At 40.6% G+C, this 19,250-nt stretch overlaps 1 protein-coding gene across 8 annotated transcripts in view; it reads right to left on the bottom strand.

Annotated features, from left to right (window-relative positions):
- Window positions 1–19,250, bottom strand: part of WNK2 (WNK lysine deficient protein kinase 2) — a 225,428-nt gene that overhangs the window by 105,453 nt on the left and 100,725 nt on the right. For all 8 annotated transcript variants that reach the window (XM_061618185.1, XM_061618184.1, XM_061618182.1 and 5 more), the window contains exons 7-8: window positions 18,264–18,483; window positions 14,814–15,102 (exon numbers count right to left, since the gene is read on the bottom strand). In XM_061618185.1, the coding sequence (XP_061474169.1) occupies window positions 14,814–15,102; window positions 18,264–18,483 (509 nt within the window). The remainder of the gene's footprint in view (window positions 1–14,813; window positions 15,103–18,263; window positions 18,484–19,250) is intronic.

The following is a 19,250-nucleotide window of genomic DNA, read 5'->3' on the forward strand; positions in this document are numbered from 1 at the left end:
TGGCAACATTGCAATGTCTATGTACTATCAGGGGTATGCAAAGCCTGTGTATAATGGTATGTAAATGAAGTAGCTAGTATACCTTTTCTTCTAATTCTTATGCATTTATTAGGTTGCACAGCATGTCTCAGAACTATGTTTATTTTACATTAAATGACTGTATGGGAAAGAGTTTTCCCTTTGATTACCTGCAATGCCAAATTTCTTATTTCCACATTTATTTGGATATATTCACACTGAAAGTTTCATGTTGAGGCTAAGATATTTTGCTCTTTAATCTCTACAGGACACTATTACATCCCCACAATACAGTGGATTTTATTATAGTTTCAACTGGGTATGAGTTAGCTGAACATCTTGCTGGAATAAATGTTCTTGTATTTCAGTTCATTTTATATACTGGTAGTAAAGTTGGAGGACAAATGTAGTACAAAAATTGCACTAATGGAAGTTAATTTGGGTGGATTCATTTCTGTGTAATAGCAGTAGAAATAGTGCTTTGTTCTATTGCTGTTATTTATTGCTGAGAAAATTAAATTATACTGAAGCCTAATAGTAGAATAGAGAATTTCCTTCCTGCCCTAGTTTCTACATTTACAAGCAGAACTTTAGCTAGCTTAACCATAACCCTAAAACAATTTGAAAAAGACATTATAAAATAAGGTATTTTGATCCAAGATGTTTATAACTTGGAGAGCAATTCACAGCTTTGGAACTCAATCAGACAGAAGAGCAGCATGTTTGTCAACTGGAAACAAAGCTTATAAAGCAGGAATGACTAACCCCAGTTCTAGGCCTGATCTGGCCCACCAACCCCACTGATTTTAGCAGTGGCAGCAAAAAGGTCAAAAACAAACAAACAAACAAATAGGACACAGCACAGGGGTGGGCAGAGCTCAGCACCCTGGCAGGTTTGCCCTCTCCCTGGCTATCAGATTGTTCATTTGATGAGCAGAGAATTGGTGATAATCCCCCTTTTGCACAGATCACCTGAGGTTGTGCCTGTGTGCCTCTCTGTGTGTGTTAGGATTGCCAGCAGTACCAAAAGTCTTTTCCCCTCTTATGTACAGGAGTCAAGCAAGTTCAATTTTTCCAGGGCTGTTGAAGAAGATGGTGTTTTTAAAACCTTCCCAATATGAAGTTTTAATCCAATATTCACTTTTCTGGGAGTAAAGCTACAATGCTAATCCCACATACTTGAAGTAAACCCCATTGAATTCAACAGCGCTCACTTTTGAGCAGACATGATTAAGATTGTGCTGTAAATTAATGGGACTTCTGATGGAACATAGCAAAGAATTGTGTTTGTGTTGTAAATCTTTCTTTCTCCCTCTAATCCTATTTTTAAAGCAATTAGGCAGGGCTTAACATATCATTGTTTTTATTATGTAGGAAACAAATACTGATTTTTTTTAATTGTTCTGCAATGACCAACTGGTTTTGACAATAAATTATTATATGGGGTGTATGTAGTTTTACATCTCTTGTGTGTGTGTGTGCGTGCGTGCGTGCATGCGTACTCTTTCCAACAACTCTGTGAGGTATAGGGTTGCCAGGGTCAGGGCCTGAGAATGATTGTGTATCTTTCAGAGAAGAGAAAATTCAGCCAAGTGCAGGTTTTTTTGCAACAATGTAATGGGAAATACCATAAGGTGAAACTCTCCCTTCCCCCTGCACAACTTTTAAAGATACAGAAGACCTCTTGGAGGCTGGACCTGGCAACCAAGAGGTCTTCTGTATCTTTAAAATTGTGCAGGGGGAAGGGAGAATTTCACCTTGTGTTTTTTCACATTACAGTATTGCAAGAACACCTGCTCTTTGCTGAATTTTATCTTCTCTGAAAGATACACAATCATTGTCAGGCCCTGAGCCTGACAACCCTAGTGAGGTTAGGGTTGCCAGGTCAGAAGCATCCCAAAACCTGAGATTTTAGGGGTGGGCCCGAGTGATGTCATTAAGCATGATACATTAAGCATCAATCACAGTTGCTTGGAGAATACAATTAAAAATATCTGATTGGAAATTAAGAAAGAAATCTTAGCTAAAATATGGAGCCTGGGTAGGGAACATTTAATCTAGCCTACTTGCTTTCAGCAAGAAGGGTTTAAGTGCCTTCAGGCCAGGCCAGTCACCAGAAGGCCGCTGTAGGAAGAAAGGAGCCTAGTGTTGTGGAGATGTTAGATGGGAGCATTCGGGAGTAAAGATGGATGCCCCTGAACGCTTCAATTCTAAACACACTTACTAAGGGACTAAGCCCCATAGAACTCAACAGGACTTACTTCTGAGTAGATATAGTTTGGATTGTGCTGTTGGTAAAGCTTGACTATGGATTCTCTGCAAAGACATCCATATCCAAGCAGGGTTGGCAACCCCCTGCCTGCAGTGCCCTGCCCCTATCTTTTAACATGGTTGCTCCAAATTTCTTAACAGATTTGACCCTTCAGAAAGAGGTCTGAGAAATGAGTATGAGTAAGAAGATTCTCTACCCTTTTCTGTCTACATTGTGGGTTGCTATAAACTCACTTTGACAGCCAACCCCATTCCAGTGAGTAATAATTGACAGACAGAAAACACACATGGTTTGCTCTACCTTCACAGGCAGCAGCTTGGGAACAAGAACTGTAGCCACACTTTCAAATACAGGGCCCTGCTTTACAGCGCTTTGCTTTATGGCGCTTCGCTAATGCAGCAGTCTCAATTAGACACAATTAGACTAAAGCCCCACTCATACGGCGCTTGTTCCGCTTTTATGGCAGTTTTCGGGTGTTGCGCACCATTCTATTCAATGAGTTCAGCTTTTCAGCGGTTTTCGCTTTTCAGTGGGGGTCCGGAACATAACCCGCCGTATGAGTGGGGCCCTACTGTATGTGAATTCTCTTTTACCACTATTGGGCAAGAAACAAACTGCCATGCAACCAACAAGGTGCATCATGAGTGGGTTTTAGGGAGTTCAGCTGAGCACATGCAACCACAGCTGTTGCTTCGATGGATGTAAGGGAGTGAGGTTAAAGGTAAATGAAATGCAAACAGAATATGAAAAACAAACCACATACCAAACACAACAAGATTCCTATGAGTACGCAGACAACTTAGCATCCCACAACCAGTCAGGATTCATAACCGAAAACCAAAACTAAAACAATCCTTGCAGCCAGTCAGTTAATGCAGAATACTGCGGCATGATTGCTGACATGAGCGAGATCCTATCAGCACATAATACCTCTGCTTTGAAATCTGCATTGGTTGCTGATTTGCTACCAGACCAAGTTCAAGCTGTGCTTTCCATGTTATGGGTGCCACATAGTACTTGTTCTGCTCTTGTAAGAACCCAGTCCTGTATAGTGGCAGCATTTTGGATACTCTGTTCATAGGGTTTTTGTGGTAAGAGGTATTCAGAGGTGGTTTACCATTGCCTTCTTCTGACTTTGGACACATATCATACTTTGGACACATAATGAGAAGACATGATTCACTAGAAAAGACAATACAGAAAAACAGAAGAGAGTAGAAAAAGAGGAAGACCAAACAAGAGATGGATTGATTCCATGAAGGAAGCCACACACCTGAACTTACAAGATCTGAGCAGGGTGGTTCATGACAGATGCTATTGGAGGTCACTTATTCACAGGGTTGCCATAAGTCGAAATCGACTTGAAGGCACATAACAACAACAAACTGGCAGCACCTACGCTTTGGAACTCCTTGCCTATTGACATTAGGCAGATGCCTCTTTTCAGCACCTGCTAAAATCATTTTTGTTTAGGCAAGCCTATCCAGGCATGTAGAAGCTATTGTGTTTTTAAATCTGTTTTTAACTCATTGTTGGTTTTATTATTTTGAATGTTTTTCAATACATGTCTTTAACTGTTTTTGCCAAGAATTTTATTGTTTAAATTCTTTCTGTAAACTGGTTTGAAATGTTTTACCATAAAGCAGTATATAACTGTTGTAAATAAAATACATAAATAAATTTTGGAGTCACTGTGGCCCTTGAGTCTCTTCCCACTTTTATGAAGAAAGGAATCTGCCTTATACTGACTCAGGCCATTTGGTACCACATAGCTCAGTACTGATGACATGGACTAGCATTGGCTGTCCAGGATTCCAGGCCATACTCTTCCAGAAATTGAATTCTGGACCTTTCCATGCAAGCATATACCCTACCAATAAGCTACAACCTTCCCGTTTAAAAAAGTATCTTTTAAAATTGTTCTTTTAAATTCACTCTTGAATGCACATCATACCTAGGGCAGATCCACACCATTCATTTAAAGCTCATTCAACACCCATTTGAAGCACATGAATCACACCACAGAATCAGAACTGTAACTGTGAAGGAGAAATGACACTTCCCAGGATTCTTTAGGGGAAGTCATGTGCTTTAAATGCGAGTTGGATGTACTTTAATTGTATATGTAGCTCCGCTTACCTGGAAGCCATGGGAGGCGGCAGCGCAAATGCGGCCCAGGGTGAAGCGGATGGTGGGTTGCCCATTCCACATCTGCTCATACAGCATTCTAGGGTTGAACTCTATAGGGCCGATGGCGTTCACCTGTCGGACACAGGGAACGACATCTTTTTGCAAGACCTGCAGAGGAGTCTGCTGGAAGTTCTTCTACGCAGTGGGGAAAAGGGGACTAAATAGAGATTTGTCCCCTTTTTGTGGTGGTAAAGTGCGGGAGGGGAAATAAGTAACGACAGCTAGGTGGCCCCCTTAGGCACCTTTGGAGGTGAAGGGTGGTTCCGGATGCCTGTCTCTCAGGGTTTTACGGCCCGAAGACAGGATATGGGCTGCTTTTGGGGCCAACTTACCTCATCCACCCGAGGGTTCTACGGCCCCGGGGGGTTGGTGACGTGGGAAGGCCTCCCTACTCACCTACAAAGTGTGGCCGGGGCAGGGGTAAGCAAAAGGGGCTTGCCCTTGGCTCCAGCAGGGGCTGGTTGCCCGAGAGCTGTAGGGCAAGCTGATTGCCTATAGTTAGTTCCTGCACTTAGGTTTCACCTCTGCAGGTTGCTTTAAAGTTTTGTTTGAATTTAATAAAGTGGCCCTTTATTCAACCATAGCTGCTGTTGTCTGCGTATTATTTCACCCATCGACCGCAAATGTAGCTCCGCTTACCTGGAAGCCATGGGAGGCGGCAGCGCAATTGCGGCCCAGGGTGAAGCCGCAGAAGCCACTGGAGGTAAGGGCAACATCGCGTTCAGATGACGCGCAATGTGCTGCACAGAGGGGGCAGAGCCAATGGGCCTATTTAAGCCCGCGCCACCCCCTCCGACTTCCTCTTGGCTCGCGACGCCCACCTCGCCTGCCCTCTTTTACAGTGTGCCCATGGTCGCTTCGGGGCCGAGTAGGAATTTTTATCCTGACCACCCTTGTTGGCAGGCAGGTTTTTTGCCTACTCCACACTTTTGGGGATGGAGGGAAATGGGTTAGGGGGTGTCGTGCTTAATAGGTTTATTTTGGCTAATTTGGCTAATTTGGTTCAAATCAAAATATTAACGGGGACATGTTTGGCACACGGGTTCGGTAAATTGCGGGAGGGGAAATAAGTAACGACAGCTAGGTGGCCCCCTTAGGCACCTTTGGAGGTGAAGGGTGGTTCCGGATGCCTGTCTCTCAGGGTTTTACGGCCCGAAGACAGGATATGGGCTGCTTTTGGGGCCAACTTACCTCATCCACCCGAGGGTTCTACGGCCCTGGGGGGTTGGTGACATGGGAAGGCCTCCCTACTCACCTACAAGGTGTGACCGGGGCAGGGTTAAGCAAAAGGGGCTTGCCCTTGGCTCCAGCAGGGGCTGGTTGCCCGAGAGCTGTAGGGCAAGCTGATTGCCTATAGTTAGTTCCCGCACTTAGGTTTCACCTCTGCGGGTCGCTTTAAAGTTTTGTTTGAATTTAATAAAGTGGCCCTTTATTCAACCATAGCTGCTGTTGTCTGTGTATTATTTCACCCATCGACCGCAATGTGTGGATCCACTTAACAAATTTTGCCTGCATGTAAATTGTTTTAATTGATTTTTGAAAATGCAAATGAGCTAAAAAGTGTAGTGGGCGACCATGGGCTACTCACCATCTCTCAACCTATCTGCCCCTCAGGATGAAAACAATGGAGAATCATGACCACCTCAAGGAAGAAAGGCATACTTAAAATGTAGAGGAAGTATTGTACAACCATAGTGTGAAATCGGATACTTATTGGGACACAGTATGAAGAAATATTTATATAAGCATGACTATCAAATATGTTTATTATTTACACAACCTGTAAAGATATTTATAGTGCAATCCTATGTTCATTTACTCAGAAGCAAGTCCCAATGTATTCAATGGGACTTATTCAACCAGGGAAAACTGCAGCCTTAAGTGATAAGGAACTTGTTCTTTCAACAAGCCTTTTAAGTTGAGACCTTATCCCAGTCTGTGTCTGGGTTGGAATTGCTTTTTAATATGTTTTTAAACCTTTTTTTAAAAAAATGTTTTTAAAGCCTTTAAAAATGTTTTAAAAGATATTTTGTTTTAATATATTTTAAAGTCTGTTTGTATGATTTTTAAAGTGTTTTTAGTGCTTTTGTTTGCCGCCCTAGGCTCCTACTGAGAGGAAGGGCAGGATATAAATCAAACAATAAAAATAAATAAATAAACTTCATTCACCCAACCCAAAATTCAGAATCATGCCACTTGGTAAGCTGTTTTGCAACTGTTTATACTTGTTTTATGGTTATTGGTTTTTAAAGGAATTTATTTCTTATTGTGAGCTGCCTTGGTTTCCAATCACCAACGCTATCTCACAGGGTTGTTGGAAAGACTCCATACACACACACACTTGTAAAAATACACCCCATATAATAGTTTATTGTCAAACCAGCTGATCATTGGAGAACATTTTTTTTAAATCAGTATTAGTTTCCTACATAATAAAAATGAGATACCTACGTAAACCCTGCCTAATTGCTTTAAAAATAGGATTGGAAAGGGAGGGAAAGATTTACAACACAAACACAATTATTTGCTATGTTTACTCAAAAGTCCCATTAATTTACACTCCTAACCATGTCTACTCAAAAGTAACTCCTAATGAATTAAATGGGGTTTACTCCAGGTACATGGAATTAGCATTGCTTTACCCCTAGAAAAGCAAGTATTGGATTAAATACTTTCATATTGCCAAGGTTTTCAGAGCACTGCCCTCTCCAACAGCCCAGAGTCTGACTCTTGCAGACAAGAGAAAAAAAAACTTTAAGCCGTATTCTTACTTACTCAAACTGAAGATCTCAAAGCCACCAATGAAGTCTAGGCACTACCTGGCTCAACAAATCACAACCCTGGCTTCACTTATTGGCTACAATCCTGAAAGGGTGGGGTTAAATCCAGAGTTTGGAAAAGTTGCTTTTTTTGAACTACAACTCCCATCAGCCCAATCCAGTGGCCATGCTGGCTGGGGCTGATGGGAGTTGTAGTTTAAAAGAGTAACTTTTCCAAGCTCTGGTGGAGCTAGAATCTGCTATAACAGATCCATTAAACAGATTTAACGGTCACGGGAGGCGGATGACATTATGGTGTATATCTCGGGAACCAGACCACCTAGAAACTTAATTTTTTAAAAAATTGAAGCTGAGAGTCCGGAGATTAAGGTGAGTTACCCAGAGACCCGGAGGGGACCCCCAAAAGCCAGAAACTCCAAACACCTGGTAACCCTAAGTGAGGCAGAGTTGTGGATTGGAAACCAAGGCAGCTCACATTAAGAAATAAACCCCTTTAAAATCCAATGACCATAAAAACAAATATAAACAGTTGCAAAACAACTTAATGTGACATGTGTCTGAATCTTGGGTTGGGTGAGTGAAGTTGCTTTTCACTTGAGGTTGCAATTCTGGGAATGTTTCCATGTTTGAGTTAGCCACATTGAATACATTGGGACTTGCTTCTGAGTAAACAAACATAGGATTCCACTGTAAATATCTTCACAGGATGTGTAAATAATAACTTCTTTGACATTCATGGTTATATAAATATTTCTTCATACTATGTCCCAATAAGTATCTGATTTGACACTATGGTTGCATATAATTATCTCCTCTGCATTTTAAGTGTGCCCTTCTTCCTTGGGGTGGTCATGCCCTTCTTCCTTGGGGTGGTCATGCCCTCCCCTCCACATTAGACTGAGAGATGGTGAGTAACCCATGATCACCTAGTAAACGTTATAGCTCATTTCCATTTAAAAAAGTAATTAAAACAATTTACATGCAGGCAAAGTTGATTAAGTAGATCCACACAATACATTTAAAGCACATCCAACTCACATTTAAAGGGCATGACTTCCCCTAAGGAATCCTGGGAAGTGTAGTTTTCCCCTCACAATTATAGTTCCCACCACCCTTAACAAATTAGTTTCCATGATTGTGGTGTGATTCATGTGCTTCAAATGTGTGTTGAATGTGTTTTAAATGAATGATATGGATCTGCCCTACATATGATGTGTATTATTGAATTGAAAAGAACTATTTTAAAAGATACGTTTTTAAAAACAGGAAGGGCTTAGCTCAGTAGTAGGGCATATGCTTTGCATGCAAAGGTCCAAGATTTAATTTAATTTCTGGAAAAGACTATTGCCTAGAATCCTGGAGAGCCAATGCTAGTCCATGTCATCATCACTGAGCTAGATGGTACCAAATGGACTGAGCTGGTATAAGGCAGATTCCTTTGTTCCTAAAAATGGAAAGAGACCAAGGGCCACAGTGACTCCAAAATTTATTTATGTATTTTATTTACAACATTTATATGTGGCTTTATTGTAAAAAATCTCAAAGCGGTTTATAGACGGAATTAAAACAATAAAATTATTGGCAAAATAAGTTAAAGTCAGGTATTTAAAAACAATTCAAAATAATAAAACCAATAATAAATTAAAAACAGATAAAAAAAACACAATAGCTTCTTCATGACTGGGTAGGCTTGCCTAAACAAAAAATGTTTTTAGCATGTGCTGAAAAGAGTACAATGAAGGCATCTTCCTAACGTTGATAGGCAGGGACTTCCAAAGCGTAGGTGCTGCCACTCTAAAGGATGATTTCTTACAAGAGTAGAACAAGTACTATGTGGAACCCGTGACATGGAAAGCACACCTTGAACTTGGCCTGATAGCAAATCAGCAACCAGTGCAGATTTCAGACCAGAGCTATTATGTGCTGATAGGGTCTCACTCATGTCAGCAATCGTGCCACAGCATTCTGCACTAACTGCAGCCCTGAAGTCAGGTTGTGCTGCATGGGGATTTCTGTGACCTTGGTGACTGGCTGCCAAGGTTTTTTTAGTTTTGGGTTTTGGTTAAGAATACTGACTGGCTGTGGGATGCTGAGTTTTCTGCCTTACTTGCAGGAATCTTGTCATGGTTGGTATGGTAATGCATTTAGGAAATTATCACAGTCTTTTCTTTTTCTATTTTAATTCGTTTACCTTTAACCACACTCCCTTACATCCATAAAAGCAACAATATGGTTCCATGCACTCAGCTCAACCCCCTTAAACCCACTGATGATGCACCTTGTTGCTTGCATAATGGTTTCTTTCTTGCCCAATAGTGGTAAAAGAGAATTCACATACTGGGAACTGTGACTGCAATTGTGTTTGTTCCCAAGCTACTGTCTGTGAAGGTAGACCAAATCATGTGTGTTTTCTCTCTGTCAGTTATTCACTGGAATTGGATTGGCTGTCAAAGTGAGTTTATAGTAGTCCACATCATAGACAGAAAAGGGTAGAGAATCTTTTTACTCTTACTCATTTCTCAAACCTCTTTCTGAAGTGAAGGGTCAAATCTGTAAAGAAGTTTGGAGCAGCCATGTTGATACGGGCAAGGCATTTGAGGCAGGGGGTTGCCAACCCTGCTTGGATATGGATATCTTTGCAGATGATTCCTAGTCAAGCTTTACCAACAGCACAATCCAAACCATATCTACTCAGAAGTAAGTCCTGTTGAGTTCTATGGGGCTTAGTCCCTTAGTGTGTTTAGAATTGCAGACTTTAGGGGCATCCATCTTTACTCCCAAATGCTCCCATCTAACATCTCCACAACCCTAGGCTCCTCTCTTCCTACAATGGCCATCTGGTGACTGGCCTGGCCTGAGGGCACTTAAACCCTTCCTGCCAGAAGCAAGTAGGCTAGATTAAATGTTCCTTACCCTGGCTTCATCTTTTAGCTAAGATTTCTATCTTAATTTCCAATCAGAGAAATGTTTTTGTTTGAATTGTATGCTCCAAGCAACTGTGATCGATGCTTAATGTATCATGCTTAATGACATCACTAGGACCCACCTATGTGATATCACTAGGGTGTGCTCCTGTGACATTACTAGGGCCTGCCCCTGTGACACCACTAGGGCCCGCCCCTGAATTATCAGGGTTAGGATGCTTCTGACTTGGCAACCCTAGGATGTGTACATGCAGAGTGTGCATGTGGGTATGAGTAGCCACACCTAGCTCTTTTAGCTATGCTACACCCAGCACTGGCAAGTAGCCCTGGTGGGTTTGCCAAGGGTGAATGCAGGTCTCAGGCTAAACAGTTTGACCACATCTGTTATAAAAGGTTATATTAATATTGAAAACAGGGAATTTATGACATTTATTGAACCCTGCACCTCCACGATTTTATAGCCACATAAACATTAAAATGAATGTAAAAACCCTTCTGGATCAGACTAAAGGCCTACCTAGTCCAGCTTAATTCTTTCCCACAATGGTTAACCAGATGTCTATGGGAAGTCTACAAGCAGGATATGAGCACAATAGTCCTCTCCTTCTGTTCTCCCAGCCCCACAGAAACTGAGAATAACCTTTGATTATGAAGGTAGTATATCACTGTTCTAACTAGCAGCCATTGATAGTCTTATCGTCCATGAATCTGTCTAATCCCATTTTAAAGCTGTTTGTGTTGGTGACCATCACATCACATCTTGTGCCAGCAAATTCTGCATCTTGACTAAGTACTACGTTTAAGTATGCAGTATTACAATACAGGAGGATCAACAATCTAGCATCTCCAAGTCTGTTAGGGTACTGTACAATTTTAAAATAGTTAAAACAAAACAAAAACAAAAAATGCTAAGCAGTTCCTAACAAACAGGAACCAAAATCAAGATAAAACATAGGCTTTATAAGCATATTCAGTGAGTCAATTTCTTCTGAATTGCAAAATTTAGGATCCAAATGGAACCATTCTGGATCCAAATAGAACCATTAACTGATGAAAATACATCATGGTCCAATTAATCTTCTTTCCATATTTAGAAGGGAGGAAAGGCCGCCTCCAGTTTTGCTCATCTTTCAGTTTACAGCAAGACTCCAGGTATTTTATAATGCAGAGATGTTTATAGCATATATAAATTTAATCTCATTATACAAATTATTTGTAACCACAGAGTGGGGGAAAGTATAACTATACAGAGCTGAAGCAGCAGTTGGAAGCCAAACCTGGATTTTTTATAGCTCATCATGTTGTACAGAGATGCTAAATTATTTATCTTCATTTCTGCCCTCTGTAAGTATTATAGGCAGCGCAAAGGAAAGTATTTATAGGGCTTTTAGAAACAAAAGCACTCTGCAACCATCCAAATAGCATACGATCATGTTGTTTTAATGTACTGCAAGAAAATATTGGAAGTGGTGGTATTAAACACCAGCTTATTTTTAAACATATTTATGTATTGTAAGCGACTAACATCCACCAAACCTCAGTGATCAATTATTTTGTAGCTAGAGGTTTTAACTAATTTAGTTAAAATATATATTGTTATTTCAGCTGCAGTTATAATATTAGCCAATTCAATCTGTTTTACTAAAACAGAAAATTATAGTTGTTCATTATATTATTTTAGTATTTCCTCAGTCAAAATCATGTTGTCTCATCTTTCTATATAGTTGCCCAATCCTATAAATCTCAGCGCTGAGGCAAAATTCCCTTGTGCTGGCATGTGGATCCAATCCTGACCTAAGCCACTGTTTGGCATAGCCAAGCCATTGTGCTAGGACAGTGTCAAGGTTTGTAACACCTTCCTGTCCCTTTAAATAGACTCCATGGATCACTGGGATGGGGAGGCCACTGCAAAGCTGCTTTGACAAAATCAATTGACAAGGAAACATTTTAGAAGAGTGAGCAGAGCCAGCTGGCTCTTTGTCAATTGTCAGACATAAGGTACAGGTTGCAACTCATTGAACATGGAGTGTTACAGTACAGCTGCAGCAATGGAAGATGCAGTCGGCATCACTTCAACTTCAACTGATCTATTTAATCAAGATATTAAAATAAGACAGAAATAAGTATGTCTATGCGACAAGATGTTGCAATGTGGAGTTTGTTCGGGGTTCCATCAACTCCATTTTCTTCCACACCAATTTTCCTTCTCTTCCCTCCCTCAGTCAGTCTTCCATGCCCACTGAGCATGCTTAGTCCCATTTTGGGGATTTCCCCCTCCATTCCCCCCCCCATTTAAGGTTTGTTTGTTTCTTTGCAGAGCGAGTTGAACACACTTATGCCCAATCCTCACTGCATTAAAACCTTATATTTCTCCATAGATTTCTCCATCCCTGGGCAGCTCTCACTTCCATTCCTGGAGACACTTTAAAAATGGCTTCCCAGTGTTAATCAGGAAATGACTTGCCCAGACAATGAGATGGCTCATTCTATACTTTTTATATCTATGTGTCTTTCCCTTCTTCCTTCCATTCCAGCCACTTCATTCCATTCCCCTCTCACCTGGTTGTCAATTTTTTTCTACTCAGACAGTATGCCATGCCACTGAGTCCTTATTGGGTTGCCTGGGTTCCCCACCACCACAAATACCTTAGAAGTTTTTCTGTAAAGGTGTTTTGAGAATATGCAAGCCTCAGGGTGACTCTTAGTTCACCTATTCCTCCCTCTTGTATGTGGGTGGTGCTCAGGCCCAGCACCAGTGGGCAGCCAGGTTGGGCACTGGCTGAGGGCTCCTGTGTTCCAGAAAGGCCCGAGGCTAGGAGGGTGCAGTTTCCGCTCTGTGATCCATGTCTGCATCAGGCTGTGGGGCCCCATGAACCAATGTTGCCATGGATAGTGGGGCGGCAGCTCCACCCTCCCAGGAAACATCCCCATGCAGGCAGCATAGGCTTAAATAGGCCCTCCCACCCCACCAGTTGCCACATCAGCGCACTAGTGCACTGTGCACACATACCTACCATCACCCAGGATAGCAGTGGGGACATCCCTAAGCGTTTAGGGTGGTTGGGGAGCATGACAATGCAGGCTTGAGGCAGTCTGGTGTCCAAGGACCCAGCCATGCCTGATGCCAACCTTGGTGGTGCCGTTTTGGCTACAGCTCCATAAGCAGGGGAAGATTTGAGCAGGAAATAGAGGAGATGATGACTAACTGCTGATCCTTGAGAATACATTTATTTACTGAGCTATTTATTTTTATCACAAATAAATAGAGCTTGTGAACCAGATATCATGTCCTAATCTTTTTTTATGTCTTGCCAGCATAATTTATTTGTACACTCTATTTATTTTATTTATTTATTTATTTATTTTATTTGTTTCATTTTTAGACCGCCCACAGCTAGTAGCTCTCTGGGCGGTGTACAAAACAGATTAAAAATACAATATTATAATAAAATCAATCACATATATCAACAACAATATTAAAATAAAGCGTAGACATAAACATTAACATTAAAAACATTAAAAAGCCTGGGAGTACAGCCAGGTCTTAACCTGGCGCCTAAAAGAAAGCACCGTAGGCGCCAGGTGTATCTCTTCAGGTAAGCTGTTCCACAATTCGGGGGGCACTACAGAAAAGGCCCTAGATCTGGTAACAATCCTCCGGGCATCCTGGTGAGATGGTACCCGGAGGAGGGCCTTAGATACTGAACGAAGTGAATGGGTAGGTAGACTTGAGAGGGTTGTTTTGGTGGGTTTTGGTGGGATTGTGTGGAGAGTTGGTGGATGTGAAGTGGATGTGAGGTGGACGTGGGTGGACTGGAGTGGGTTGTTTTGGTGGGTTTGAGAGAGTTGTTTGTCAGGAGAGCGTGGAGAAGGAGGGTGGTGGAGTTCGGATTAGTATTAGATAAAACCATATGCTTATGTGCCTTATGAAGTAATCTTGTTATCTTGTTATCTGTGTTATTTAATAAATACTTAATTTGGTTTACCAGAGGCCTGATCCTTGGCTGGGGTTTCACAGACCAGAAGGGAGGGTGAGGTAAATAACCAAGGCTGAAGAGTGGCAAATGGTGGCAGCGGGTGAAGGGAAGAATATAACACCACAAGTATTCAGAGCAAATCAGAATTATAAGCAGTCTGAGTAAATCAAGCTGTCCCAATCCCTTTGATTTACACAGACTGCTTATAATTCTGGTTTGCTCTGAATACTTGTGGTGTTATTCTTCCCTTCCCCGCTGCCACCATTTGTTATAGTTTCCCTTCAGCCTTGGTTATTTACCTCACCCTCCCTTCTGGTCTGTGAAACCCCAGCCAAGGATCAGGCCTTTGGTAAACCAAATTAAGTATTTATTAAATTACACAGATAACAAAGATAACAAGATTACTTCATAAGGCACATAAGCATATGGTTTTATCTAATACTAATCCGAACTCTACCCCCCTCCTTCTCCACGCTCTCCTGACAAACAACTCTCAATTCACTCTATGAATTTGCTGCCACAGTAAGTGTGCATATATGGTTCTGTACTGGACCTTAATTAGTTTACGTTACTTTGTTTCTTCACTATCAGTGCATTGTTATGTACTCCTAGTTACTTGGGCATCTAGAAATACTGACACCAAGCAACTTACATGCAAGTGAAGTAACGCTTGTGGGTAGATTCTGCTGGGAAATACGCTGTTCAGCTTCAGGCTCTTCTGGTTCGGTCAGGATGTGATGACCAGTGTGAGAAAGGTACGTAACCTGAACTGGTTGTGCTTGTGGGACCTTCATTTTTTCTAAACTCTCAGGATCCTGATGATCTTCTGATTGCAGCATGGGCCAAATTCTCTCTCTTCTCCACTGTATTAATGCTACTCTGTCACGTATTGATTTTGCAACTATTTTGACATCGCTCTCATGAAAAAATCCAGCATCAACCTGAAAGAAACCGTGATCATTCAACTATCAATCCATATATATGCACATCATTCATCAGATTATTTTCTTAAGAGGTTTAGGATAAGTTTAATATGTGTACCATAGCTTCTGTTTTTCATAAGAAACAGTTGTAAAATCACAATTTGAATAAGTAACATTAATTTTTCTTAAGGAGTCATTTAAGATGAGCAACTATTATTCTATTTAAACATATGTAAGCTACCCATTCTAATTTGACGATCACTGGAGTTCTCTAAGATCAGTTGTTAGTGGGAGTTACTGTTTCAGTTAAAGCACAACAGATGGCTGAAAGGGAGGTGGCATTTATAGGAATAATTAAAACCCGTGTACACTACCATCGTATTTGGCATAATCCCAGATGTCTGCTTCATGAATAACATAAGCATTATCCAAATTGCAATGTAGCTTAAGAAGACATTTCAAGAAGAAAAACCTGTATAATCCACTTCTGTTTCAAGTATATCAACAAGACAGACGTGAATCAACAAACTTTTCAAAATGGCAATAGGCACCTAAACCAGTTATCTGAGGCATATTCAAGTTGAAATGTTTAAGACATTCGTTTTATGCTGCTTGCATCTACTTTACAGACTACTTTACAGATTACAATTTCCTCTACACAGATCAATCTCTGTATCCGAAACAGAATGCATAGCATAATGGAGGAAACACAGAACAAGAGCTTTCCCCAATGTGAATATATTAGGTGATCAGCTGCTATAGCAAATGTGGACTCACCAAACAAAGCAGCAATCTTTATGTAGGAAATGTGTAAAAAGTAGTAATCTCAGGTCATATAAATTACAATATAAGCTTTTCAAGAGCTCTCCTGGCACTACTACATTTAATTTGACCTCTGAACTATTGCCTTCATGGACTTAGGAAGGGGGACCGTTAAACCACTCTATTCTCTGAAGGGAATAGGGGTCCTAATGACTCTCAGCACCCTTAACTACAGTTCCCAGGATTCTTTGGGGGAAGCCATGACTGTTTATAGAGGTACGATGCTGCGTTTAATGTATAGTGCAGCTGGTGCCTTAGCCTTTTAACATATGCGTATGCTGATTTAATGTGTATGCTGATTTTAAAATCAGTATATCAGCCTTTGCTTGCTACCAGGAAAAAATGGAGTATATTGCAAAAATCTCATTTACTATTTAAGTAAACAAATTGGTTTTGGCCAGTTGCTACTGCCTGGCTTAGAGGAACCAACCTGCTTTTATGACAGACATCTTGATGGAAGAGACAAAAGAGTACAGAACACTTTTGGCTAAACCAGTTCACAGAACTTCCTTGTTCCTTCAGGGGTACCTCCCACAGATAACTGATTTACCAGTGACTTGTTCCATAAATTTCACTGACAATTTCACCCAGATATTTATTAGCATAGCAACTTGATGCATCACTTGAGAGCTCTTGCTATACCACACAAATGTATTCCATATTGGTGAGTCAAGCGATGACAGAATCTGTGGCAACATCCTGAAAATCACTATACTGGAAACAGTGAGAAAAACTGTGAAAAAAGTTTTGGATGAAGAAGCTATAATCATTGTTTACATATGGCTGCAGATGCATTTGAATGCTGCTGGGTTAAGCTGTTGGAATATTGAAGGCTAACAGCCCTGCCCTAAGAAGCTCTAAATGACACCGCAGCATCCTTACGCCAAGCTTAAGCGCCATTCTCTATTAGTGCCCCATGTTAAATATTAGCTGAATATCAGCCAATGAGTAATATTCTTACATAGGCATGTGGGAAAAATTTAAAAAATGTTGAGAGTAGACTTGTAGTAGGACTGCAGCAGCAGTGGTTCTGATGAAACAACTCATAGTTGCACTGAACAACAAGTGCGTATAGGAGTTAGGGATGGGAGAGAATACCCACTAAATCAGACTTAGTAGCGGATTTTGACTGAATCCAATAGTCTGCTGTCTTTTCAGACTGGCACTGCTTTCTTGTGGTAGGCCATGGCTATTATCAGCATGGCTTTTTTTAAACCCCCCCCCCCAATTTTACTTAATTATCTTCGTAATTACAATCCCTATTATCCATTAAGTCCCATGGATTTACATAAGGATTTACGTTAAAAAATATATAATTTTTTTCCCCGCCAAAAAATCCTCAAACAGCGGATAGAATCGGCAAGTGCAAAAGCAAGTGGGAACAAAAAAGGCAGATCAGGATTGAATGATGGACTATCAGAATACAAGCAGATCGGAACTAGGCAGTGATCCCCATCCCTAATAGGAGTGCAGCCTAAGAAATGCAGAATGAATGGTAATTACTCAGGGTTTCTTCATATCTTACTTTTTTCAGTGCAGAGCTTGACCTAGTTGGGTAGCCATTTTTATGTACTGGCTGCTAAATCCTTAAACCTAAAGTAGAAAACACATTCACAGTGCCATTCCTGATATTACCAAGAAATCTTCTGATACTGAGATAAATCTATGAGCTAGAAAAAGAATCATTAATGTTCTCATTAGCCTTTCTTTTGTTATATGTTCCTTCTTAATCAGTTTATTTTTTTTAATGAATCTTGGATGGACCAGGTGGGAAGGAAAAAAACCAAAAATATATTCACCTAATGACAACAGGCATCTCACAACAGCAACCTTAACAAAGTTTCTACTAAACGTATGTCTATTAATAGGATCATTATCAAAGTAAAGTCCATATTCTTTATTTCTACAGTTTTTACTAAGAAATGAACTTTGACATATCTCATGTTACTGCAAGCAAATTGAGAAATGGTGCAGACTCCATTCAGTACCCTAATTCAGAATCTTTATTCTCCTAATTCCTTACTTTAGCTTTTTAAACCTCTCTGTGCTATATCTATGGGATGGAAGTTACTTTACCAGATCTATTCCTGGTGTCCTTTAAGATTTATGTACTACTTATATATATGAGAGCCAGTGTGGTGCAGTGGTTAAGGTGTTGGACTATGACCTGGAAGACCAGGGTTCGAATCCCCACATAGCAATGAAGCTCACTGGGTGACCTTGGACCAGTCACTGCCTTTCAGCCTCATGAATACCCTATTCATAGGGTTGCCATAAGTCAGAATCGACTTGAAGGCAGTACATTTACATTTACATTATATACATATATGTATGTATTTTTTCAGGAGAAGTTTTACCATTTCTTGTGCAACATCATCGGGAGTTTCCTTCTCGAGATCAAAAGTAAACTCAATGGCTCCATTATCTTTGGGTTTTCCTTTCAGTTTCTTAGGATCTTCTACCCAGAGTCTTAAGGCAATAGAGAATTTCCTACCATCATCTTCTTCTGCAAGTTCCACTCTTACCCCAGTATCTTCAGCAAAAAAGGCATGGCTTAGCAAATCTTTAATTTCATATCTGGAACAAGGGCAAATTTAAAAAAAATATTAAGGCACTACAGGTTTTAATCTCTCTTCCCCCCCCCCCCAGTGTATCATTCAAAACAAGCAGAGAGGCCTTTACTGGACATGGCTGCTACTCCTAATTAAAACAGACACTGAAGGATCCTCACAAATAACAAAAGAGACAATGGATATACTTTAATAAAGATGCCTGGAGCAGAAATCTGACAAATATTTCCAGGTTCTAACAAAGTTCACAGATATACATAAAAGATTTATTTGTTTATTAAATTTATATTCCACTCCTCCTTCCAGAAGGAGCCCAGGGCAGCAAACAAAAACACCAAAACATCTTAAAAACATCTTACAAAATAGATCAAAACTTCTTTTTTAAAACAAACAAACAAACAAACAAACCCTAAAAACAATTCCAACACAGATGCGGACTGGGGGTAAGGTCTTTACTTAAAAGGCTTGTTAAGAGGAAGGTCTTCAATAGGCACCAAAAAGACAACAGATATGATGCCTGTCTAATGTTTAAGGGGAGTGAATTCCAAAGAGTAGGTGCCATAACAATAAAAGTCTGTTTCCTATCTTGTGCAGAATAGACCTCCAGATGAGATGGTATCTGCAGGAGACCCTCACCTGCAGAATGTAGTAATCGACTGTGTGTATAAGGGTTAAGACAATCGTTCAAATATTCTGGTCCCAAGCTGCATAGGGCTTTGTATACCAAACCAGAACCTTGAACTGGGCCTGCAGCATTTTGAACTAGCTGCAGCT

This window comes from Rhineura floridana, chromosome 3, assembly GCF_030035675.1.
Source record: "Rhineura floridana isolate rRhiFlo1 chromosome 3, rRhiFlo1.hap2, whole genome shotgun sequence".
Taxonomy (NCBI): Eukaryota; Metazoa; Chordata; class Lepidosauria; order Squamata; family Rhineuridae; genus Rhineura; species Rhineura floridana.